The 20,894-nt window shown below is 38.6% G+C and overlaps 1 protein-coding gene across 7 annotated transcripts in view; it reads right to left on the bottom strand.

The window, feature by feature from the left end:
* Window positions 1–20,894, bottom strand: part of eps8a (EGFR pathway substrate 8a, signaling adaptor) — a 42,489-nt gene that overhangs the window by 13,623 nt on the left and 7,972 nt on the right. For all 7 annotated transcript variants that reach the window (XM_074625966.1, XM_074625970.1, XM_074625969.1 and 4 more), the window contains exons 2-13: window positions 10,748–10,838; window positions 7,624–7,691; window positions 4,829–4,896; window positions 4,158–4,319; window positions 3,917–4,066; window positions 3,744–3,826; window positions 3,513–3,649; window positions 2,189–2,262; window positions 1,792–1,918; window positions 825–913; window positions 639–713; window positions 189–337 (exon numbers count right to left, since the gene is read on the bottom strand). In XM_074625966.1, coding sequence (XP_074482067.1) covers window positions 189–337; window positions 639–713; window positions 825–913; window positions 1,792–1,918; window positions 2,189–2,262; window positions 3,513–3,649; window positions 3,744–3,826; window positions 3,917–4,066; window positions 4,158–4,319; window positions 4,829–4,896; window positions 7,624–7,691; window positions 10,748–10,812 — 1,247 coding nt within the window. In that variant the 5' untranslated portion in view covers window positions 10,813–10,838. The remainder of the gene's footprint in view (window positions 1–188; window positions 338–638; window positions 714–824; window positions 914–1,791; window positions 1,919–2,188; window positions 2,263–3,512; window positions 3,650–3,743; window positions 3,827–3,916; window positions 4,067–4,157; window positions 4,320–4,828; window positions 4,897–7,623; window positions 7,692–10,747; window positions 10,839–20,894) is intronic.

Raw genomic sequence — 20,894 nt, forward strand, 5'->3', positions numbered from 1 at the left:
CTTTTCTATTTAGGAACGTTTTTCACATTTTAAGGACGAGAAGCAAAGAGTGGAGCCGTATGGAGCAGGCGGTCGTCTGTTCTAGAAGTTGGAGGTGTTTAATGATATAGACAAAGAGGCCAGATAGTTTTTCTGAAGCCAGTATTTTGTAATGGATCTTGAGGACGCAGGTATCCTACGTAAATTACCTGCATTTGGTCCAGCCATCTCCCAGGGTGACCCACACGTGTCTCTCCTCTGCTGTTCCTGAGGCATGCAGGAAGTCGATGGCCTCTCTGGTCAGCAGAGGAACCACGATGCTGCGAGCCAGATCCACACTGCCTGACGCCTGGATCACCTGGAGGTGGAGGACAGGTGGGGGACAGGTGGGGGACAGGTAGAGGGACATAATCTGATGATTAAAACAGTTTGCATTGACTAAAATGAGACTAAATTGCTCCGTCTTTTAGTTAACTAAAACAAGCACATTAGACCCAGGACTAATGGCAAATTCACGCCAGTAAAGCGAGGCAGAAATTCACTTCAGTCTTGGTGTGAACGTGACATGAGACTAAATAAAAACAAATAGCTGACAGAAGTAATACTAAGTTAAAACACACAAACAGGAAGTTGTTTGGAGTATTAAAGTGCAGACTGACCATCCTGAGAGGAGAGAAGAGGAAGTGAAGCAGATCCTCAGCACTCGGGTTCTCGATGTGATCCTTCAGTTTCCCCTGCAGGTCACACAAACACTCCCTCAATAACATATCTCTATATAATCTATAATCACATGATGAAGATGAAGATGAAGATGATGATGATGATGAAGATGATGATGGTCCTACCAGCTGATTGAAGGCGTGTTTGAACTTCTGCAGACAATCGATGAACTCGTCCTCACCGGGAGGTTTAGAGCGCAGAGTCAGGACGCCCTCTGGTGGACGCAAAGCAAAATCAGAATCAGAATCTTGTTTATTGCCAGGTGTAAGAGGTATACACTAGGAATTTGCTTTGGTTTTGTTGGGGCAAATAAGCAGAAAAACAACAAAAGAATAGATTAAAAATGTTAGAATAAAAAAAATTGAAATTCTACCAATATACAATATAAGCTATAAACAAAAAGTAAACATAATATAAACACATTATCAGACACAGATAATGTGTTTATATTATGTTAACTAAGGAGGATCATTGATCCTGTGACATGGAGGATCGACATATTGTGTTTATATTATCAGACAATGATCCTCCTTCAGGAAGATCAATGATTTAGATATTTTTATTATACACATTTGTTTTGTTTTATCTTTGTCAGTTTTTATTTTATTTTATTATATATTTTTAATTAAATTTTTTAAATCCTCTCTTTTTAAATTAGAATTCAAAAGATTAAATTAAAAAGAGACAGGGCTTAAAAAATTCTCTCTCTTTTTAATTTAATTTTTTAAATCCTCTTTTTTTAATTTAATTACATTTTTGAAAGATTATCCTGGCAAAACATTTTTTTCCCCACTTTTTCTTAAATCATAAACACAGGAGAGAAAACTATTTAGATCAGACATAGAATAATGGATAACCAGAATTAGTTTTCTCACTGGCCTCTCTGGTCTTCCGTAGTTTGTTCAGGTTTCATTGTGTGGTTTCACATTTATTGTGTATTTTCTTTATTTGGGGCTTTGTGTCATAATAAAAAGGAGGAAACATCTCTAAAAATGAACCACCAGTTGAAGAACATCTCTGAAACTCTTCCAACCATAAACACCAACTGGTTTCCTGCTACCAGTACTAGAAACCAGTCTGACCGGTCCTCACCTCCTGGACCTTTCTTCTTTCCTTTCTTGACCTTCTTCCTCTTGGAGAGCTCGGTGAATGCCTCGGCAGCCTTCTGAAGTTTGGTGACGAAGAACTCGATGTCGTCCAGGATGTGGTTCAGGATTTGCTGCCAAAATAAAAGTTTAAACGTCACCTTCAGGTTTGTGTTTAACGTGACTTTTATTCTGACTTTAATGATTAAACCTGAACCAACAGACCAGAGGTCGGTTCTCCTTTATGTAACCAGATTTACCCTCAAAGCTTCCAAACTGGGATTACATTTAAATCAAACGACGTTCCTCAATCAGCTTAAATCTTTTATCTATTGTCATGTGACCCTCAGTGACCTCAGATTTAAACACCAGCTGCTCTCAGATCAGTAATAAAGAGGACTCACCACGTCTCGGTCCACTCTGGCTGCCGTCATCTCCACCGGTCCGTCGTCCTCCGAGATCTGTCGCTGCTTCTCATCTGATCACAGAACATAAACTACTAATCAATAACCAATAATAATAATAATAATAACCAATCACATCTGTAGTTTTATTAACCAAGAGAGATAACCAGCATAAGTACATTTACTCAAGTACTGAACTTAAGTACAATGTTGAGATACTTTTCTTGAGTGTTTTCATTTTATTTAACAACATTAATTAATTTACAGATTCAGATAATTAAAACAAAATATAACCAACTAATAACTGCTGATGTATTATTGTATATGAAAAGTAGCTCCACCTTTACCAGCTGCAATATAAAAGTGATGAACACATTAAATATCCAAGAAATATTAGTAAAAAATAAAAAAAAGCAAAATATCCCAAAGATATTAGTGAAGTATCAGACAAAAATTAGAAAAATATTTAAAATATAAGTTATATTATCAGAAAAATATGAATAAATTAATCAGACAAAACATAGTAAAATATGCTTAATACATTTTCGCAATATTAAAAAAATATTGGTAAAATTAAAATAGTAAAATATCCCAAATATATTACTTAAGTACCACACTTTTAATACTAGTTGTTTTTTTAAATATCCTAAATAATATTAGTGAAATATACCAACAAAATATTAGAAAAATATTAATAAATTAAGACAAAAAAAATTTAAATATGCGAAAAATATTAGCAGAATATCCAAGAAATATTATTAAAATAAAAAAATAGTAAAAACTCCCAAATATATTAGTGAAGTATCAGACAACATTTTTTAAAACATCCTAAATAATATCAGTCAAATATTATACAAATATTAGTTAAATATAAAATATTAATAAATGAATCAGACAAAAATAAAAATATGCTAAACATATTAGCAAAATATCCAAGTAATATTAGTAAAATAAAAAATAGCAAAAACTCCCAAAAATATTAGTAAAGAATCAGACAATTTTTTCAAATATCTTAAATAATATCAGTAAAATATAAAAAAGTAAAATATTATAAAGAATATTAGTTAAATATCATAATAATATTACTAATTAATCAAACAAAATGTGTAAAATATGTGAATCCTTTACCAGCTGCAACATTAAAGTGATGAACACAATAATTATAATACTATAATATAATATAGATTATTCTGCAGAATGAAGACTTTCACTTTTGCTACTTCAAGTATATTTTGCCATAAATATCCCCATACGTACAGGTTTCACACACACACACACACACACACATTAACGCAGACTCCTCCTATGATGTGACATCACTCACAGTCTTGCTGCTCATTGGTCCAGGCTGACCAGGCGGCTGCTCGACTCTTCACGTCCACCTGATTGGACGTTGCCGGAGGTTCGGGGGCGGGAGCGGCGGGGGGAGGCGGGATGATCCCTTCGCTCTTCAGGATCATCCTGCAGACAGACAGGGAGGACAGATCAGCCAATCAGCCAATCAGCTGTCAGCGTTTAATACGACCTCTAACGGTGTCTGATGATTGGTTCTTACTTGAGCGCCTCTGGTCTCTTCTTCGCTTTGCCTCCTTTGGCGTCGATCATGGCACTTTCTACGTCTGCTTGGATCAGATTCGCCTGTCGGAAAAAATCAGCAGACACGTTGATGATGATGATGATATTTCTGTGCTGTCCCTGAACTAAACGGACCAATCGGAGTGAGTTTACCTTGATGTCGTCACACTGGAACAGGTGGAGGTCTGGTTTGTTCTGACCCGAGTCTTTACACACCAGAGCCAAGATGGAGTCGTAGCTGCAGGCGTTCATCACAGCCTGGCAGTGCTGGATGGTCCCGATGGGGAAGTTCTCCAACTCGTTCTGAAACCGTAACAGTAGTCCGGTTCCTGAGAACCAGAAGAGCGACGCCTCCTCCATGTATAATATATTTAGATGTACCTGAGAGTCTCACCTTGGTCTCCGGGTCGATGAGGCTCACTGTCTTCTCCTCCACCTGCAGCAGCATCTCCTGAGTCCAGACCTTCCCTTTAGCGTCCAGCAGACGGAGACGCCGGACGCCGTCGTCCACCGTGATCATCCCATCTTTGCGGTCCAACAGGAACGTGGTCAGGTGCTGAACAGGACGGATAAGACAGTTAAACATTAATTACCATTACAGCTGCTCATATATGTGGGTCTTCTGCTCTTAAGAGGAAAAGTATACGTCTCATTTAGTCCATATTTATTCCAAATCATTCACCGTGAAATCAACATGTTTCTAACTCAATATTAACATTCTGAAATTTATCTTTATTGTAATAATTAACCTCATGAATAAAACAAAACATCCCGACCAATCAGGATCTCATTATTAATATTAACTAACTTTGGTGAGTTAGCAGGTAAAAACATGTCAAGGAGCTCTGTGATTGGCGGTTCCTCTATCATTTGGTAGAAGGCAACACAAGTTATTAAAACATACCTTTACTATAATTAATAATTAGGTTATTTAAATGTTCTTTAACGAGTTGCTACAACAAAGCAAAAGCGATGATGTTGTTAATGTTTTCAATATTGATCTGGTGAAGAAGACTGCTGTTGAATCATTTCCATGTAAATCATAATAATAGTTTGTGGTCTCACCTCCACATGATACTGCGACGTGTCCGTCAGACTGTTGATGCTGGTTTTAGTGAAGTGTTTCCGTTGTTCTGAAGGAGGAAACAGAAGAGTAGTTCATAAATTCTCATTGTTCTGGTTCTGGTATCATGACGCCACCATACTGTCTTTTTTATTTATATATATATTCCATTAAAAGGGACTGTTTGTAACTTTTTAAGCGTATAAATCTACCGGGTCGGGAAACATGCACGCTCGCGTGTGGCCGGAGTCACTGCTCCTCTGCCTGCTTGCCTTCACTCACACCGCGCGCGTTCTCACTGTCTCGCTCCACCTCTAGACGTGAACGCGCGCACACTCCACACTGCAGAAGAGTTAGTGGCTCTGAGAATATCTAGTGAATGTACAGTGGACGTTTGTGCAGAAATAACTGCTGCAGCTCCTCCAGACCAACAGAGGTTTTCCGTCTCTTGTGAAGTGACGGAGCTCCGCAGCGAGAAACATTATCAGCGGGGCTGAAGCAGGAAGAGAAACGTTACCGTCTCCGACCGGGTGCCGGTGTCTCCCTGCGGGCGCGCTCAGAGACGATAACGTTTCTTTTCCTGCTTCAGCCAGCAGGAAAAGCCAACACTAGGATCAGCAGTGATTCATGGAGAGACCTTCGTCTTGTCAGCTAACATTGCTGTTGAAATATAGAGCAGCTGAAATATAGAGTGATATTTTGGTTTTAGCTGACGTGTGTCGCCTCACTGTGTTGATCAATGCTCGTTTCATGTTGGATTTTTTTTCTCAGATTTACATCTATTATATTTATTTCCCCCCTCCTCTTGCGCTGTAATTATTTGCTTTAGTTTTTTACCTACAATGGTGACCTACAAGATCAAAGTGATTCATTACTCTTTAGTTAAAGGTCCAATATTGTAAAAAGTATTATTTTCAGGTCTTTTACATTATAAAGCAGATTTAAGTGTTACATAAATACTGTTAAACTATCAAAACGCTCAATATACGGGGAAGTACATAGAGCCCGTATTCAGAAATTGTGCGTTTGAAACAAGCTGTTAGGATTTCTGTCCATTTGTGATGTCACAAATATACAATATTTAGATCATCACACGGTTTTAAACGTAAACATTCTAAATGTTTATTTCCTGTTGCAGTGTATGTTAATAACATCAGCTTACAGGAAGTAAACATGGACCCAAACTGTTGCCTAGCAGCGCAATTCCGTTGCAATTCCATTGAAATGCACTAAAACGGAGCGTTTCAGACAGAGCGTAAATACAGGTATATTCAGGTAGACAGTACGAGGAAAATAAAGGGTTTTTTGAACATTACAGCATGGAAACATGTTTTAGTAGAAACACAAAATACAAGTATGAACCTGAAGATGAGCACGATACGGGACCTTTAAATAAATGTGTTGACCTGTGATGTGTGAGAGCTGATTTTGTATCATTCAGCTTTACTTTGTTACTTTGTATTTCATTTAATTGCACACCTGAACTTTACAAAGACACATCTGAAACTACTGCGAGCTCCTTCAACAGTTCATCTCAACATTTTTATTACTAAATGTTCTCAGATTATTTCTCTTTAAAAGTTTTCAGAACAAGCTCCAAAAACACAACAACACTCAAATCACCCAAAATATAGAAGACACACGTGAAAAGTCAGATGGTTATAAAGTTATATTCACACAGACATGCAGCAGAGGTTTGACCACTGTGGGACTTCAACACAAAATCTAGGGCAGAGTAGAATAACAGAAGGCCGGTACGAGTCTCACATGCACATCTGACCTTAAAGAAACATCAGGATTTATACAACACAGCTCTTATTGTTGTAGTTTTGGAGAATATTCCGGTCACGTGATGTTATATTACATTTAATTTATGGAAGAAAAACGTTCTACGTTGATGACTGAACTCTGTTACTGCAGCAGGCTGGTTTAAAACTCAATTATTGTGGTAATTTGATTCATTTCAAATGTGTTTACTGAAGCATTTCTGTAGATTTGATCTGTTCAGACTTGTTTGGAAGTTGTGCCAGACTCAACTTCTAAATCTAGTTTTTGTTTTCCATCACGACCTCCTGATGGCCTCATGAGGACGTGATGTTTACGGTCACAAGTTAACAGCTAAAAGTACAAAAATAAGAGCCCTGTTATTTAAATACTTGAATAAAAACACACAGAGAGAGTTCACACTCGGCTCACTTTGACTTTTCTTTTTATGTTTGGCTGATGAACGAAAGAAATAGATTTCATCTGATCCTGTTAATGAGGATACAATGAGGATAAATGTTAATGAGGATACATGTTAATGAAACATGTGAGGGTACAATGAGGATAAATGTTAATGATACATGTAAGGTACAATGAGGATACATGTTAATGAGGATACATGCTAATGAGGATAAATATGAGGGTACAATGAGGACAAATGTTAATGAGGATAAATGTTAATGAGGATACATGAGGTATAAGAGATGATTCATGAACCATCAACAGGAACACATTTATAACACACACAGGCGCTACTTTCTGATTGGCTCAGAGAGATGCCCAATCAGGAGTGAGAGGTTGCTCTGCTGTGAGTGAATGATGTTACTGACGAACAGAAGGTCAACAGTGAGGATGTAAAGCTGAACCACACTGAACTCAGGGCACTGTAACTCCAGCCATCAGATAAATATATACTCTCTCCAGATGTTCTGCGTTAATCCTACACAGTAGTAGTAGTAGTGGTGGTGGTGGTGGTGGTGGTGGTAGTAGTAGTAGTAGTAGTAGAAAGCAGGAGAATAAAACATGAACTCACCGTAGAGAGCTTTGGCACTGGACTTGGCTTTGTTACTAGGAGGCTCGGGAGACTGAGAGCCATGGCCGCTGAGAGAGAGAAAGATAGACATACAGTTAGTGTTTTAATTTATTTAATTTTTAATTTATTTAATTATAATTTATTTTTATTTAAAATGTATTAAATTAAATTCATTTGTATTTAAATTAATTTAATTAATACAAAATAAATCTGTTTTGTATTTTATTTTCTATAATAAAAATATTCCAAAATTATATAAACACAAATACATACATACATTATTTTTTATATATACTTTTATGAATCTTTAAAACTGAAGGACGAACTACAGCGAGTACATTTAGTGAGATTTTATTCACAAAAGGGAACTGGAACCTTTTGGAAACCATCAGTGTTTTCAAACAGAAATGTTATTTATTATAACTTATTTATTTGGTTTGACTTGTGTTATTTTAAATGTCACCCTCCGTAGTAAACTATATATTCTGTCCCGTCTGTAAGTTCCTGTTGATGCTGTTTGTCTCTATATTCTGTTTAAATAATCCAGTTTTATTGAATGCGTTTGTCACTTCCTGTCCAACTGACCTCAGACCAGCGTCTCTCTTCAGTCTGTTGAACACGTGATGTTGTGATGTTTCCTGTTAAACTGACAGCAGGACGGCTGATCGTGTGTCACCGAACTGAAACTGGATATTTTCACACATTCGCACTTTATTTATTCTGACTGATGAGACGATCAATAATTAATGAGAGTGAATCACTCTGATGAGAGACGCTGAGCAGCTTCAGCTCCACGCTTAAACAACGGACACAGGTTCAGTCTTCATGTCTTTATTTAAACCATCAACTGATGAGAGACGCTGAGCAGCTTCAGCTGAAACTCATCGATCAGCTGATCGATCAGCTCTGTGACCTCAAACTGAACATCAACAACAGATCTGGTAGAATGTGACCTCAGTGGGTTTCAGGTCACCAGCTGGTGATCCACAGAGACGACGCGTTAAGAGATACAGTTAGTTAACGGTTTGGAGCGCCTTGGTGGTTACAGCTCCATGTATCCACAACGTCCTGGACCAGGTCCTGGATCAGGCCTTGGACCAGGTCCTGGTCCAGGTCCTGCTCTCCTCTCTGGCTCACTGACCTCATTGTCTGCAGCCACTTTAACTTTGGGAAATTAGCACAGCTGATTAAATAAGTGGATCAATTAGAGTCAGAGAGCTCCGGTTTCACTGTGGAGGTCCGTTCACATCCAACAACTCAAACTACAGACTACAGGTTTCCTGTAGAAGCACAATGTGACACTTAAACTCACTTTAAGGCATTTATTTAGTGTTCCCTGTGAAGACGTTAAATGAAAACCTGCTAACATGACGCATCTTCAGTTACACTTTCCAATAAATATTAATTTAAAGGGGACATATCATGCTCATTTTCATGTTCATGTTTGTATTTTGGGTTTCTACTAGAACATGTTTACATGCTTTATTGTTCAAAAAACATTATTTTTCTCATACTGTCTGCCTGAATATACCTGTATTCATGCTCTGTCTGAAACACTCCGTTTTAGCACATTTCAAGGGAATTGCAACGGAACTGTGTTGCTAGGAAACAGTTTGGGTCCATGTTTACATCCTGTCAGCTGATGTCATTCACATACACTGCAACACGAAATAAACTGGGACACATTTAGTATGTTTTCGTTTAAAACTGTGAAATAATCTAAATATTGTAGATTTGTGACATCACAAATGGACAGAAATCCTTACGGCTTGTTTCAAACACACAGTTTCTGAATATGGGCTGTGGATATTTCTCTGTGGATTGATTGTTTTGATACTTTCACAGTATTTATATATCACTTAAACCTGCTTTATAATATAAAAGACATGAAAATCGCACTTTTTACAATTTGGGACCTTTAAGGGTTTCTTAGAGAGAAACTGAGCTGCAGCAACATTCATCTTTTCATGGTCACAGGTCAGGTGTAAAAGTACATCTCTGTGGAACAATAAGGCCTTAAAATACCTTTAATTAATCCTTAATTTACACCTTTAATCTAAATCAAAGTGTTTGATAGCCAGAGATCATTTAATGTGTCCATTAACGTGAAAGTTAAACTTTAATTTTAAAAAGCCCTTAAATACCTGAATACTGAATAAGAATTGTCAACTATTTCAAACTAATGTGTAAATTAAAGGTAAAGTTCTGCACCCATTAAAATCTACTTAATTTGTTAATTAAGGGCTTTTTAAGGAGTATAAAAAAAAAAACTTTGCAAAATAGGATAAATTCTCAATTTTTTTTTTAAAATACCTGTAAATTTAAGAATACCTGCAAAGCTAAACAATTGTCACTTTCTTTTTTACCCTTAACTATTAAAATACATTAATTAAAAGGTACAAAGTCAGGGATGGTTTCCACACCTTAAAGACACCTTAAACTGTGCAGATAATCTATTAAAAAATATTATATATATTAGGGTCCATGAATTAAAACTCAAATTTGTGCTTTACATGGAAAATGAAGGACCTTTTTTAAGGAATCAAGGAAAATTAAGTTTTTTTTAATAAAGTTATTTTGTACATTCCAAGGGGATTTTGCCCCTTAAAACATATAATCTATGTAGAAAACCCATTAAATAACTACTTAGTATATTACAGTCCATTCATTTTTTCAATTAAATTGTGGTAAACCTGTTAAACCATGCAGCTAATCCATTACAAACACCCCTTAAAGTTCCATTAAAATGCCTTAATTGCATAACTAATGACAGAAGTAATAACTAACAATTAAAAGTAAAATTAAGGGACATTTAAGGTAAAACATTAAAAGGATTCAGTTTCATATTGTGTACTTATGCTAATAGCTAATGTTAGCATGTTGCCCTGACACAGGTAGGCGTGTCAAAAGGCATGTTAACTATTAGATGTCAACATGCTTACAATTAGCATGTCACTTTTAGTATGTTAGCATGCTATTGTTAGAATATGCCACATTCACGCCCAGATCTCTGAAAAGACCCACAGAAACATCAAGGAGCCTCCAGCAACATCATTGTACTGGATCTGCGCTGATGCTAACAGACATGCTAACAGGCTAACAAGCGTTACAGACTGGTACCGACTTGATCTGTGAGCTGTAGGAGCCGAAGATGCCGGAGCCGAGAGCTGGAGATTCATATCCGTTCATCCTGCCGCTTCACAGTGGACCGTCAGCTGAAACAGAACAACACACACATGACCACTTTTAATAATAACCATTATTATTATTATTATTATTATTATTATTAGCTTGACATATACTCAGAGAGAGAGACTGTTGATGATCTCTGCAGCGTGATGAAGAACAAGTGAAGATATTAATGGAGCGTTTAGAGATCTGATTTCATGCTGAACTCATTCAACACTTCATGCTACGTTAGAGGAACTGGAACGGTATGCAGATAAAAACACAGTATTATATCACGTCTCTGTGCAGAGAAACAGTAAAGAATGATTAATTAATAGGATGAATAAACATGTATAACTATGTTCACCAGAGCTCTTAGCGTTAGCATGCTAACATTAGCTAGTTAAAAGGTCCCATATTGTAAAAAGGGAGATTTTCAGGTCTTTTATATTATAAAGCAGGTTTAAGTGCTTTATAAATACTGTGAAACTATCAAAACGCTCAAAATACTGAGAAACACACACAGCCCTTATTCAAAAATTGCGCATTTGAAACAAGCCGTTAGGATTTCTGTCCATTTGTGATGTCACAAATATACAATATTTAGACCATTACATGGTTTTAATCAAACATTCTGAATGTGTCCCAGTTTATTTCCTGTTACAGTGTATGCAAATAACATCAGCTGACAGGAAGTAAGCATGGACCCAAGCTGTTGCCTAGCAACACAGTTCCGTTGAAATGCACCAAAATGGAGCGTTTTATACAGAGGGTAAATACAGGTATATTCAGACAGACAGTATGAGGAAAATAAAGTTATTTTTGAACATTAAAGCATGTAAACATGTTCTAGTAGAAACACAAAATAAAAATATGAACCTGAAAATGAGCACAATATGTCCTCTTTAAAGTTATTACAGTTCATCCTGAATGATGAAGCATCCTCCTCCGTTTGGTTTATAAATGCTTTCAAATTATTAAAAAAATAAATACAAAATAAGTACTGTAGAAAGTGGAGAAATATCTTCTTTCTTATTGTTTTTTATGCACTTTATTACATTTATATAATTTTATATAAATCCTCATTATGTTTTGCATTTATTTTGATAACGTTTATAATATATTTATGTATTCTCTGTAAGATCTTGTACGTTCTTTGAAATCTTGTGTTCAATAAAATAATTTAAAAAGCTGCATACAGGACAATGCAGAGACGCAGGAGGAGGAGTTTATGTTGCAGAAAAGTTGTGAATTATGATGATAAATAATAAACTGAAGAACGTCTGAACTGCATTTCATCCCATAGTTAACATATTTCAGTGTTGACTCAGTGGAACATCTGGTGTATGATCAGTAAATCTGCTGACGTCAGCAGCTTCAGGACGCCGAGCTCATCTTCTCTCGTTAATGAATCATTAAACGTTCCTGTCGGACGTCTCATCAGACTCAGATTAAAACACCTCCTCTGACACTGAAGAGTCCTCGGCTGGTATTTATCACTCTGTATGTACAGTGCTGGTCTGCCACCAGTGATTACTTTTCCCAGGACGCCATGTTTAATGCAGCTGGGATACCATTTTGGACTCTGTAACCATGACAACAGCAGGCAGAAAGGAGGGGGTCATAATATCTGCTGCTGTGTCCGGGAGGGGAACCTGTGAGGCCTCGCTGAGGGAGAAATGAGCCCAGGCTGACTACAGTCTGAAGAGGAAACGTTATCTGATCACAGCTGCTAACTCAGAAATAAGTAGGAAATATAGATTATAATATACGTATATATATAAAAAAAAAAAAAGAGTAGATTGTAAATTTGCACAGGTACGTGATTGGTGTATTGACAATGTACATAAACATATGCACAACTTACATAAATCTGTTCTGCAAATAAAAAAGAATATATCATAAGTTTCCATTACTGCAAGAGGAGCAGAAATTTGTATTGCAAATTTACATATTTTAATAAATGCAACACCAGAGTTTATATTTCAAATTTACCCACATACGTGATAACTGTTCATTAAAGAAGAGCATGAATAGCAAATCTGCGTATATTGTAAATTTAGATACATATTTTACTGCAGTTCAAGGACAGAGTATATCAGAAAAGAAACCTGCGTACTACATGTATACAATATGTATTTACTTTTACTGTATGTACTTAACTGCAACTCTAAGAGAGCGTATATCTCAAATTAAAGGGACTATTTCTAAGAATCAGAAATGCTTGTTCACCGCGACACCTGTGGCCGTTAAGTCAACGAAAGTCAGTGTCGGACTCGCGCTTGTGTTCGCTCTACATAGACATGAACAAGCATCAGTCAAAACAGTGAGGCGACACACGTCAGCTAAAACCACAATATCACTCTATAGTTCAGCTGCATGGCAGTAATGTTAGCTGACCAGACGAAGGTCTCTCCATGAATCAATGCTGATCCTAGTGTTGGCTTTTCCTGCCTCAGCCTCCCGACCGCGGCCGGAGGGAACGGGGGAGACACCGGAGTTTTGGTCTGAGACGATAACGTTTCTCTCTGCGGAGCCCTGTCACTTCACAAGACACGGGAAACCTCTGTTGGTCTGGAGGAGCTGCAGCAGTTATTTCTGCACAAACGTCACATTCACTAGATATTCTCAGAGCTAAACTAACTCTTCTGCAGTGTGTATTGTGCACGCATGCACGTGAGAGTGGAGCGAAAGAGCGAGAACGAGTGTGGTGTGTGAGTGAAGGCAAGCAGGCAGAGGAGCAGAGACTCCGGTCCTGGAGACCAAAGCTACGGTCTCCCCCGCGTCCTCCGACCGCCGCCAACACTGTTTAACAGACGGGCTTCACTAGATACAACTTTGCGGTTTTGCTGCTTCCGTGTAGTTTGTGTTGGAGTCTGAGTCTGAACAGCGTAGTCACACGCGAGCGCGCATGGGACACCGACCCGCAATGATGTAAGAAGTTACAAACAGTCCCTTTAATGTATATGTGACGGCAACTAAAGAGGGGCAGAAATTGTAAATATTTGTGTAGACATTGAAAATGTACATACATAAATGTATGCACAATTTACCTAAATATATAACCGCAAAAGCACAGATCGCAAATTGACATACACTAACGACTGCAACTAAAGAATAGCATAAATTGCTAATTTTACATATCTGCAACTCAAGAATGTATATTGCAAATCTGTGTATATAGGGCACATATTTACATAACAATTTGCAATATCCACAAATTTATATTTGTAGTAGTGGATATCACAATGTATATATATAGAAATGTATATAGCAACTCTCTCAGAGCGGATACATTAAACACAAACTGATGTTAGTACACGACTGGAACTCTGAGAGCTTGATGACAAATTTATGAACAAATTTGACATCAAGTAAAGAAGAACATAAATCATAAATCCCAGTTTGTACTTTACTGAAACTCTTAATTTACTTTATTTTAAAGACATATTTCAATCTAACATAGAACCATGTTTAGGTCCACTAGTGTGGTTGAGACTGTGAGAAGAGACAACTGATCAGGATGCTGTTTGTTGAGCTTTAAAGAGATATTGATGTTTCCTCCCAGCTGACCTTTGACTATAAAACATGTCCGACCGTCCTGCAGAGACAGCAGCTCACTTATCAGTCCTCTAGCAGACAGGGGGACGCTTATCTCAGATCAGTTTCACCTTCTGTCCTCCGCTCATTCATTAAATAAAAACCTACTGACACTCTGCCTCCATGTTTACATGCAGCATCATGTACATTCACACTACTCGGATAGTGAAATGTCAGTTGCCGTGACGACACTAAAACAGCCGTGTTTGTGCGACAACCACGCTGAGCGGGGCTGTGAGGCGTTTCCATGGTAACGCGGGCCACCCCACCAGCGAGGAGAGACCGCCAAGTAGAGTCGACGCCGACTGGAGATCTGAGAACAGCCGGCAGAGCCTCCTGCTGACTGCTTCACATAAACGGATCAGAACTCCATTCAGAAAACAAGCATTTTAAAAAGTTGTTTGCTTGTCGTCTTGGTGACAGACCTGACAAAGCATGAATTCAGACTTTTTATTAATCAGCATCATTACGTAGTTGTTTCAGCATCATTTTGATCCGTTCACAACAACGTCGCTGCCGTATTTATGCCTCGATGACTTTATGTTGAGTGTTGATGGAGCAGCTTTATAGCCTGGCACTGATCCATCCAGACTCCATTCAGAAAACAAGCATTTTAAAAGTTGTTTGCTTGTCGTCTTGGTAACAGACCTGACAAAGCATGAATTCAGACTTTTTACTAATCAGCATCATTATGTAGTTATTTTAGCTTCATTTTGATCTGTTTATTGATATTAAATCACAGCACAATCTGTTGATTTTGGGTTCATACCGCAGTAGTGACGTGTGGCTGCTAGATACAGTCGGTGCAATGACACTGTATGTGAATACAACTCGCCGCCGGGTGACGTTATGAACCCAGACACGACGGCGTTTGGTTTTCTGACATATCTGGGACTTCTCCAACATCTACAAAGCAGCAGCAGTGGTTATTTCTTACACGGTTGATGGAGGAAAAGTTGTTGGTATCTATGGAGACAAGCTCCTCCGTCCAACTCGTGCGAGTGAAGCGAGGAGAAAATCCACTTGGTTGTTGTTGGAGGTGTTTAACTGCTTCACATAAACAGATCTGAGAGCAGCCAGCAGAGGGTCCCTGCTGCTGTTAAAGCTGTTTACTCTGCAGTTTAATATCCAACCTGATAAGGTGGTGGAGTCACGTGATCCAGTTCACCTCTGATGTCATGCAGAACAAACACTGCAGAGGACAAACTGTTTCTGGACACGTCAGTCAACACATGCACAGACTGAGTTTAATGTGTTAATGTTCATAAATTCACTTTTTTCTGAAGGGAGATTTGAAAAACCAAATAACTACTGCAACAAAAACTACATTTAGAACAACTGCTACTCCGTCATTTATTTGACTTATTTTACTCTGCTTACTGTGATAAAACCTCCCTCTTCCTGGACCGAAAAAAAACTAAAACTACTGACGGTGACTCCTCTTAAATCTTTGCTTTCCTGTGACGTACAGCACTGGAAGGTTTTACATCTTCAGGATTCCAACATATCAAAAGGGACTCCAGCCAAAGAGAGAGATAAGGCCTCCTTGACATTTAAGGTAGATAATGTCCCTTAATCATGTAGAGTTCAAGTGTTTCTGAATGTTATCTTTCAAAGACCAAAGCATTAGTCGCTTTATGCCTCCCATACTGACTTTAAAAGGACTTTTAACAGACAGAAGTCTGACAGAGTTTTTAGTCTCAGACTAGAATATTTTCAAAGACTGGGGATCTATCAGGGTCAATATTAACAGACTAGATTCCTTTAGAGAGTGAGAACCGGGTGTGTTCAGGTAAACGTCCGCAACATTTAATAGTTCCTGGTTAGTTAATGTTCCTGTTTTTCTGAAAGGCAGAAGTCAGTTAAATACTAACTGCTGTTCAAACAAACTGCTGCTGTCACTTTAACATCTGATCACTTTATAAAGACACAAAGCTGTAATCTCTCGGTTTGTGTTGAGTCACTTCTGCCCGTCTAACTGGGATTTATATATATATATATATATATATATATATATATTTATATATTTATATATATTTATATATATATATATATATATATATATATATTTATATATTTATATATATTTATATATAATACGAGAAAATACCATTAATATTGTCTGAGATTAAAGTGGTGAATTTATGAGAAAATACCTTAAAATGTTCTGAGTTTTTTGTTTGTAAATTTACGACTTTAATCTCTGAAATTCCGATTTTTCCTCTCTTAACATTAACCCCCCTCCCCTGGCTCTGTAATTTTTTTTATTTTATTTTTTTTTTTTAACCTACAATGACCCTTATACAACATTGCATGATCTTATTACGCAGCTAAAACTATTATATATTAAAGGGACTATTTGTAACTTTGTAAGCGTATAAATGTAGCAGGTCGGCACACATGCGCGCTCGCATATGCGCGTTGGCGTGTAGCCGCTGTACCCTCCTCCTCTGCCTGCTCGCCTTCAGTCAGACAGCTCAGCTCGCTCCACCTCTAGACGTGAACGCGCGCTCACTCCACACTGCAGAAGAGTTAGTTTAGCTCTGAGAATATCTAGTGAATGCACAGGGTACGTTTGTGCAGAAATAACTGCTGCAGCTCCTCCAGACCAACAGAGGTTTTCCGTGTCTTGTGAAGTGACGGAGCTCTACAGAGATTTACGTTGTCTTCTCGTTACCGACCGGGTGCCGGTGTCTCCTCTGCTCTCTCCGGCTGCGGGCGGAGAGAGCAGGGAGACACGCTGGAGAGCCCCGCTGCCTCAGCCTGCACTGAGGCAGTAAAAGCCAACACTAGGATCAGATCTAAATCATGTTCATGGAGAGACCTTCGTCTGGTCAGCTAACATTACTGCCAAGCAGCTGAAATATAGAGTGATATTGTGGTTTTAGCTGACGTGTGTCGCCTCACTGTTTTGTGTGATGCTCATTCAGGTATATTTAGAGCGAGCAAGCGCGAGCCCGACGCTGACTTTCGTTGATTTCACGGCCACAGATGTCGCTGTTAAGAAGCATTTCTGAAAGTTACAAATAGTCCCTTTAACGCTCATCCTGCTGATTTGATTCTTTAATTTAGTCTTGAATATTTTTCTCTTGAAAATCAATGCGCTCTTATTTTGAAATAAGGTGTAATGAGCTCTCCTGATTGTCTGAAACACACAGAAAAATTCTGATATTTACTGATTCATACAGTTTGATCGTCTTCAGAAACAAAAGCAGCAACAGAAAGTCTGTTCGTCTCTCAGAGGAAAGTAAAGAGGATTATCTAGAAGATTTACGACACTCACACTCACAGATAATCCCTGAAACCTTCCTCCTATGGAATAAAAATACTGGAATAAATCCTAAAGATACGGGAATAAATCCATGACACCAGGAACCCCAAAGCATTCACTTCAATTAAAATATTATCTTCTGATTTTATTCTCTGAAATAAACGCCACAATTCTTTAATCTCTCTGCATTAATCCCAAAATTATTCTGACTTTAATTTCAAAAGAGGAACTATATTCTCAGATTTATTCATTTAATCTCAGGGTAAATTCAGATTTACAATTTTAATAATAATAATAATAAAAAAAAATACCAATATTTTCTCACTCTAATCTCAGACAATTCTCCAAATACAATGTCTAAATTATCTATTCACATAGTCCTGAATTTAATCCCAAAATAAATGACTTTAATTTCAAAATATTTGTATGATTTTGCGTAGATTTGCCTGAGTTCTCCGGAGAATAAATTCAGAAAGTTATCTAATCCCAAAATAATTTTAATTTCAGTCCAATTTAATTTATGGATTTAATCTCAGATTAAAGTCAGATGTTTTTTTATATTATTCCAAACTTCCTGACTTCATGTAGCACTAATCCATCTTTCCAGAATAAAAGCCTTTAATTAACACATTTTAACGTCTCTTCAGATACAACTTTGATTTTTAAGGTTAACTCAAATAATAATCTTTATATTTATGAATTAATAAATGTTTAAAAACTCTCCCCGCTGCTCGTATTAATGTGAGCTCAGTAATAATGAGAGCAGCTTCTGCTGTGAGGATTGATTCATTATCCTCCGACTCCCCGACGGGATCCACATCTCAATTATCTCTGACTCTAACCTACATACAGACAGGACGCTCTACTGTCACTCTACTGTAACAGAGAGGACACTTTACTGTCGCTTTACTGTAACAGAGAGGACACTCTGCACATTTACTGTCCCACAGAGGACGCTTTACTGTAACAGTTTCCCCCTGCTTTGCCTGCACTATGTTCAAAAGCTCATCCCTCACAATTTTCTCAAATGTTTTCATCACCAGAGATGTGAGTGCTTCAGGTCTGCAGTCATTTAGTGACTTTGAAGAATTCCGTACAATAACTGAATCCTTCCAAACACAAGGAACCTTATGGAGTTGGAAAGACAACTTGAAAATAAAAGAGTAAATATCTGCCAGCTGGTCTGCACAAGTTTTGAGGATACGACCCCCCAATCCCATCAGGGCCGGGGCTTTTCCTTTCCTTAACACCCCGAAAAACATTTCAGGACCTGATCCCTGTCAAAGTGCACAGCGGTCTGTTCGGGAATATTTTTACAATTTGACGACTCCTTCATTTGCAAGGTCAAGATCAGACTTGTCATTTAGGGAGATGACACACTTTTTGCAGCTGCATCCCCATCATGCATTTCACCCCCTCCCAAGCTGGGCGTGAATTTCCAGAGCCGAGTAACTTCTCCACGTTATCTCTGTAGGAGGACTTTGCAAGCTTCAGATCCTTTTTTACTTGTTTCTGAAGTTCCCTATGCCGGGTCACATCACCCAGGTTAAAACAGAGATTTCGCTGCGTGATTGTGTTTTTGATGGATTTGGAGACCAACGGTTTATTGTTTGGATAGATGGAAATTAATTTCCGGGGAATGACCAAGTCCTCACAAAAATAAACATATGCAGACACAGTCTCAGTTGATTCATCCAAATCCACACAAGCTTCCTTAAACAGTCTGTACAGCTTTAGCAGTCCTGGAGGCGCTGTATAGACTTGTCTGACCAAAGCGGAACCAAACGCCACTCCGGCTTGTTCCTCTTCAGGACCGGTTTGTAAGACGGAACTAGGTAAACAACATTGTGATCCGACATGCCGAGTGGAGCTCTACGGAGGGATTTATAAGCTCCCTTCACAGATCTGAAACAAAGGTCCAGACATTTCGGCAGTCGTGTCGGACAAGTGACATGCTGGTAAAAAATGACCCAAAGACCTTCCTGGTTTGCAGTTATTAAAGTCACCCATAATAAAGTTTGGTGCGTCCGGCACAATCACTTGAAGCCGCTGCACTGTTTTAGCCATCGCACGAGTAGCCATATCAACATTAGACTTCGGGTGAATGGAAACAAGTGTGACAAACAACTGTGGAAATTCCCTCTGTAAATAAAAGGGACGTAGGGATAAAGACAGTAGTTGGATGTCGGGTGAACACAGTGACTCCCTAACAACCACAGTGATGCACCAGTTTTTATTAACAAGCCTAGACACAAGCCTCCGCCGAGTGATTTGCCGGTCACTGTGGATACTCTGTCTAGGCGGAATGGTGCTCCAAAGCCCTCGATTTCCAAATCGGACTGTAGATCTGAGTCTTTGAGCCATGTTTCTGTCCAAGCAAGAAGGCAAGCGCTGTTATACTCAGTCAGGAACCTGGTGTTTGCACGAAGCTCGTCCACTTCGTTGGGAAGTGACTGGACATTGGCAAGCATCACTGTAGGAGGGGGTATCCTACGGTGGCCCTGTCTCTTGAGTCTTTGACGCACACCACCACGTCTCCCCCATTTCCTCGGATGTTCAGCTCCGGAAGGCTGCCGAGGTATCCACGGAGCCCAAACCGGAGTCACGGAGAAGCAGGAGGAACTCACGGCCATACTGGAGAGGCCTCTGGAGTTCACAAAGACCACACCCAAAGTGGCATAGAAGCATTAAAATGAGGAAGAAGTCCATCAACCTAGAGTGAGTCATAGTTGCTTCTGTCACGCACAGGTCAGTTCAAATAAATAGGTCAGTAGTGATGATAAAAGTAGTTAAAAAACACCGCACACACACACACACACACACACACACACACAACACACTGCACAACTGCACAACTGCTGCTGCCTGTCGCCATTACCAGCGCCAACCAACGCCATCACCAGCTAGGCTAACAGTTTGAGGAGCTCCATTACATCTGCTGACAGTTTGATTTGTTCAGATTACAGATGGAGCTCCATCACCTCTGGCTGTGTTTAATCCATATCCATCAGCTCTGATATCGACTGTAATCCTGCAGCTGTGGCATTGGACTCAGCAGCACGTGTTCACACCGACATTCACACCGACGTTAAGGGGTAGTGTTAAAAGGAGGCCAATAATAATATTAATAATCCATAATAATCCTCAAACTGCTGATGTCTTCATTACAGCCTCTTGTTTACTAGTGTACTTAATATTTGCGTGACGCTGTGTGGTGAAAGCCTATCAGCAT

The sequence above is a fragment of the Sebastes fasciatus genome, chromosome 23 (genome assembly GCF_043250625.1).
Source record: "Sebastes fasciatus isolate fSebFas1 chromosome 23, fSebFas1.pri, whole genome shotgun sequence".
Classification (NCBI taxonomy): Eukaryota; Metazoa; Chordata; class Actinopteri; order Perciformes; family Sebastidae; genus Sebastes; species Sebastes fasciatus.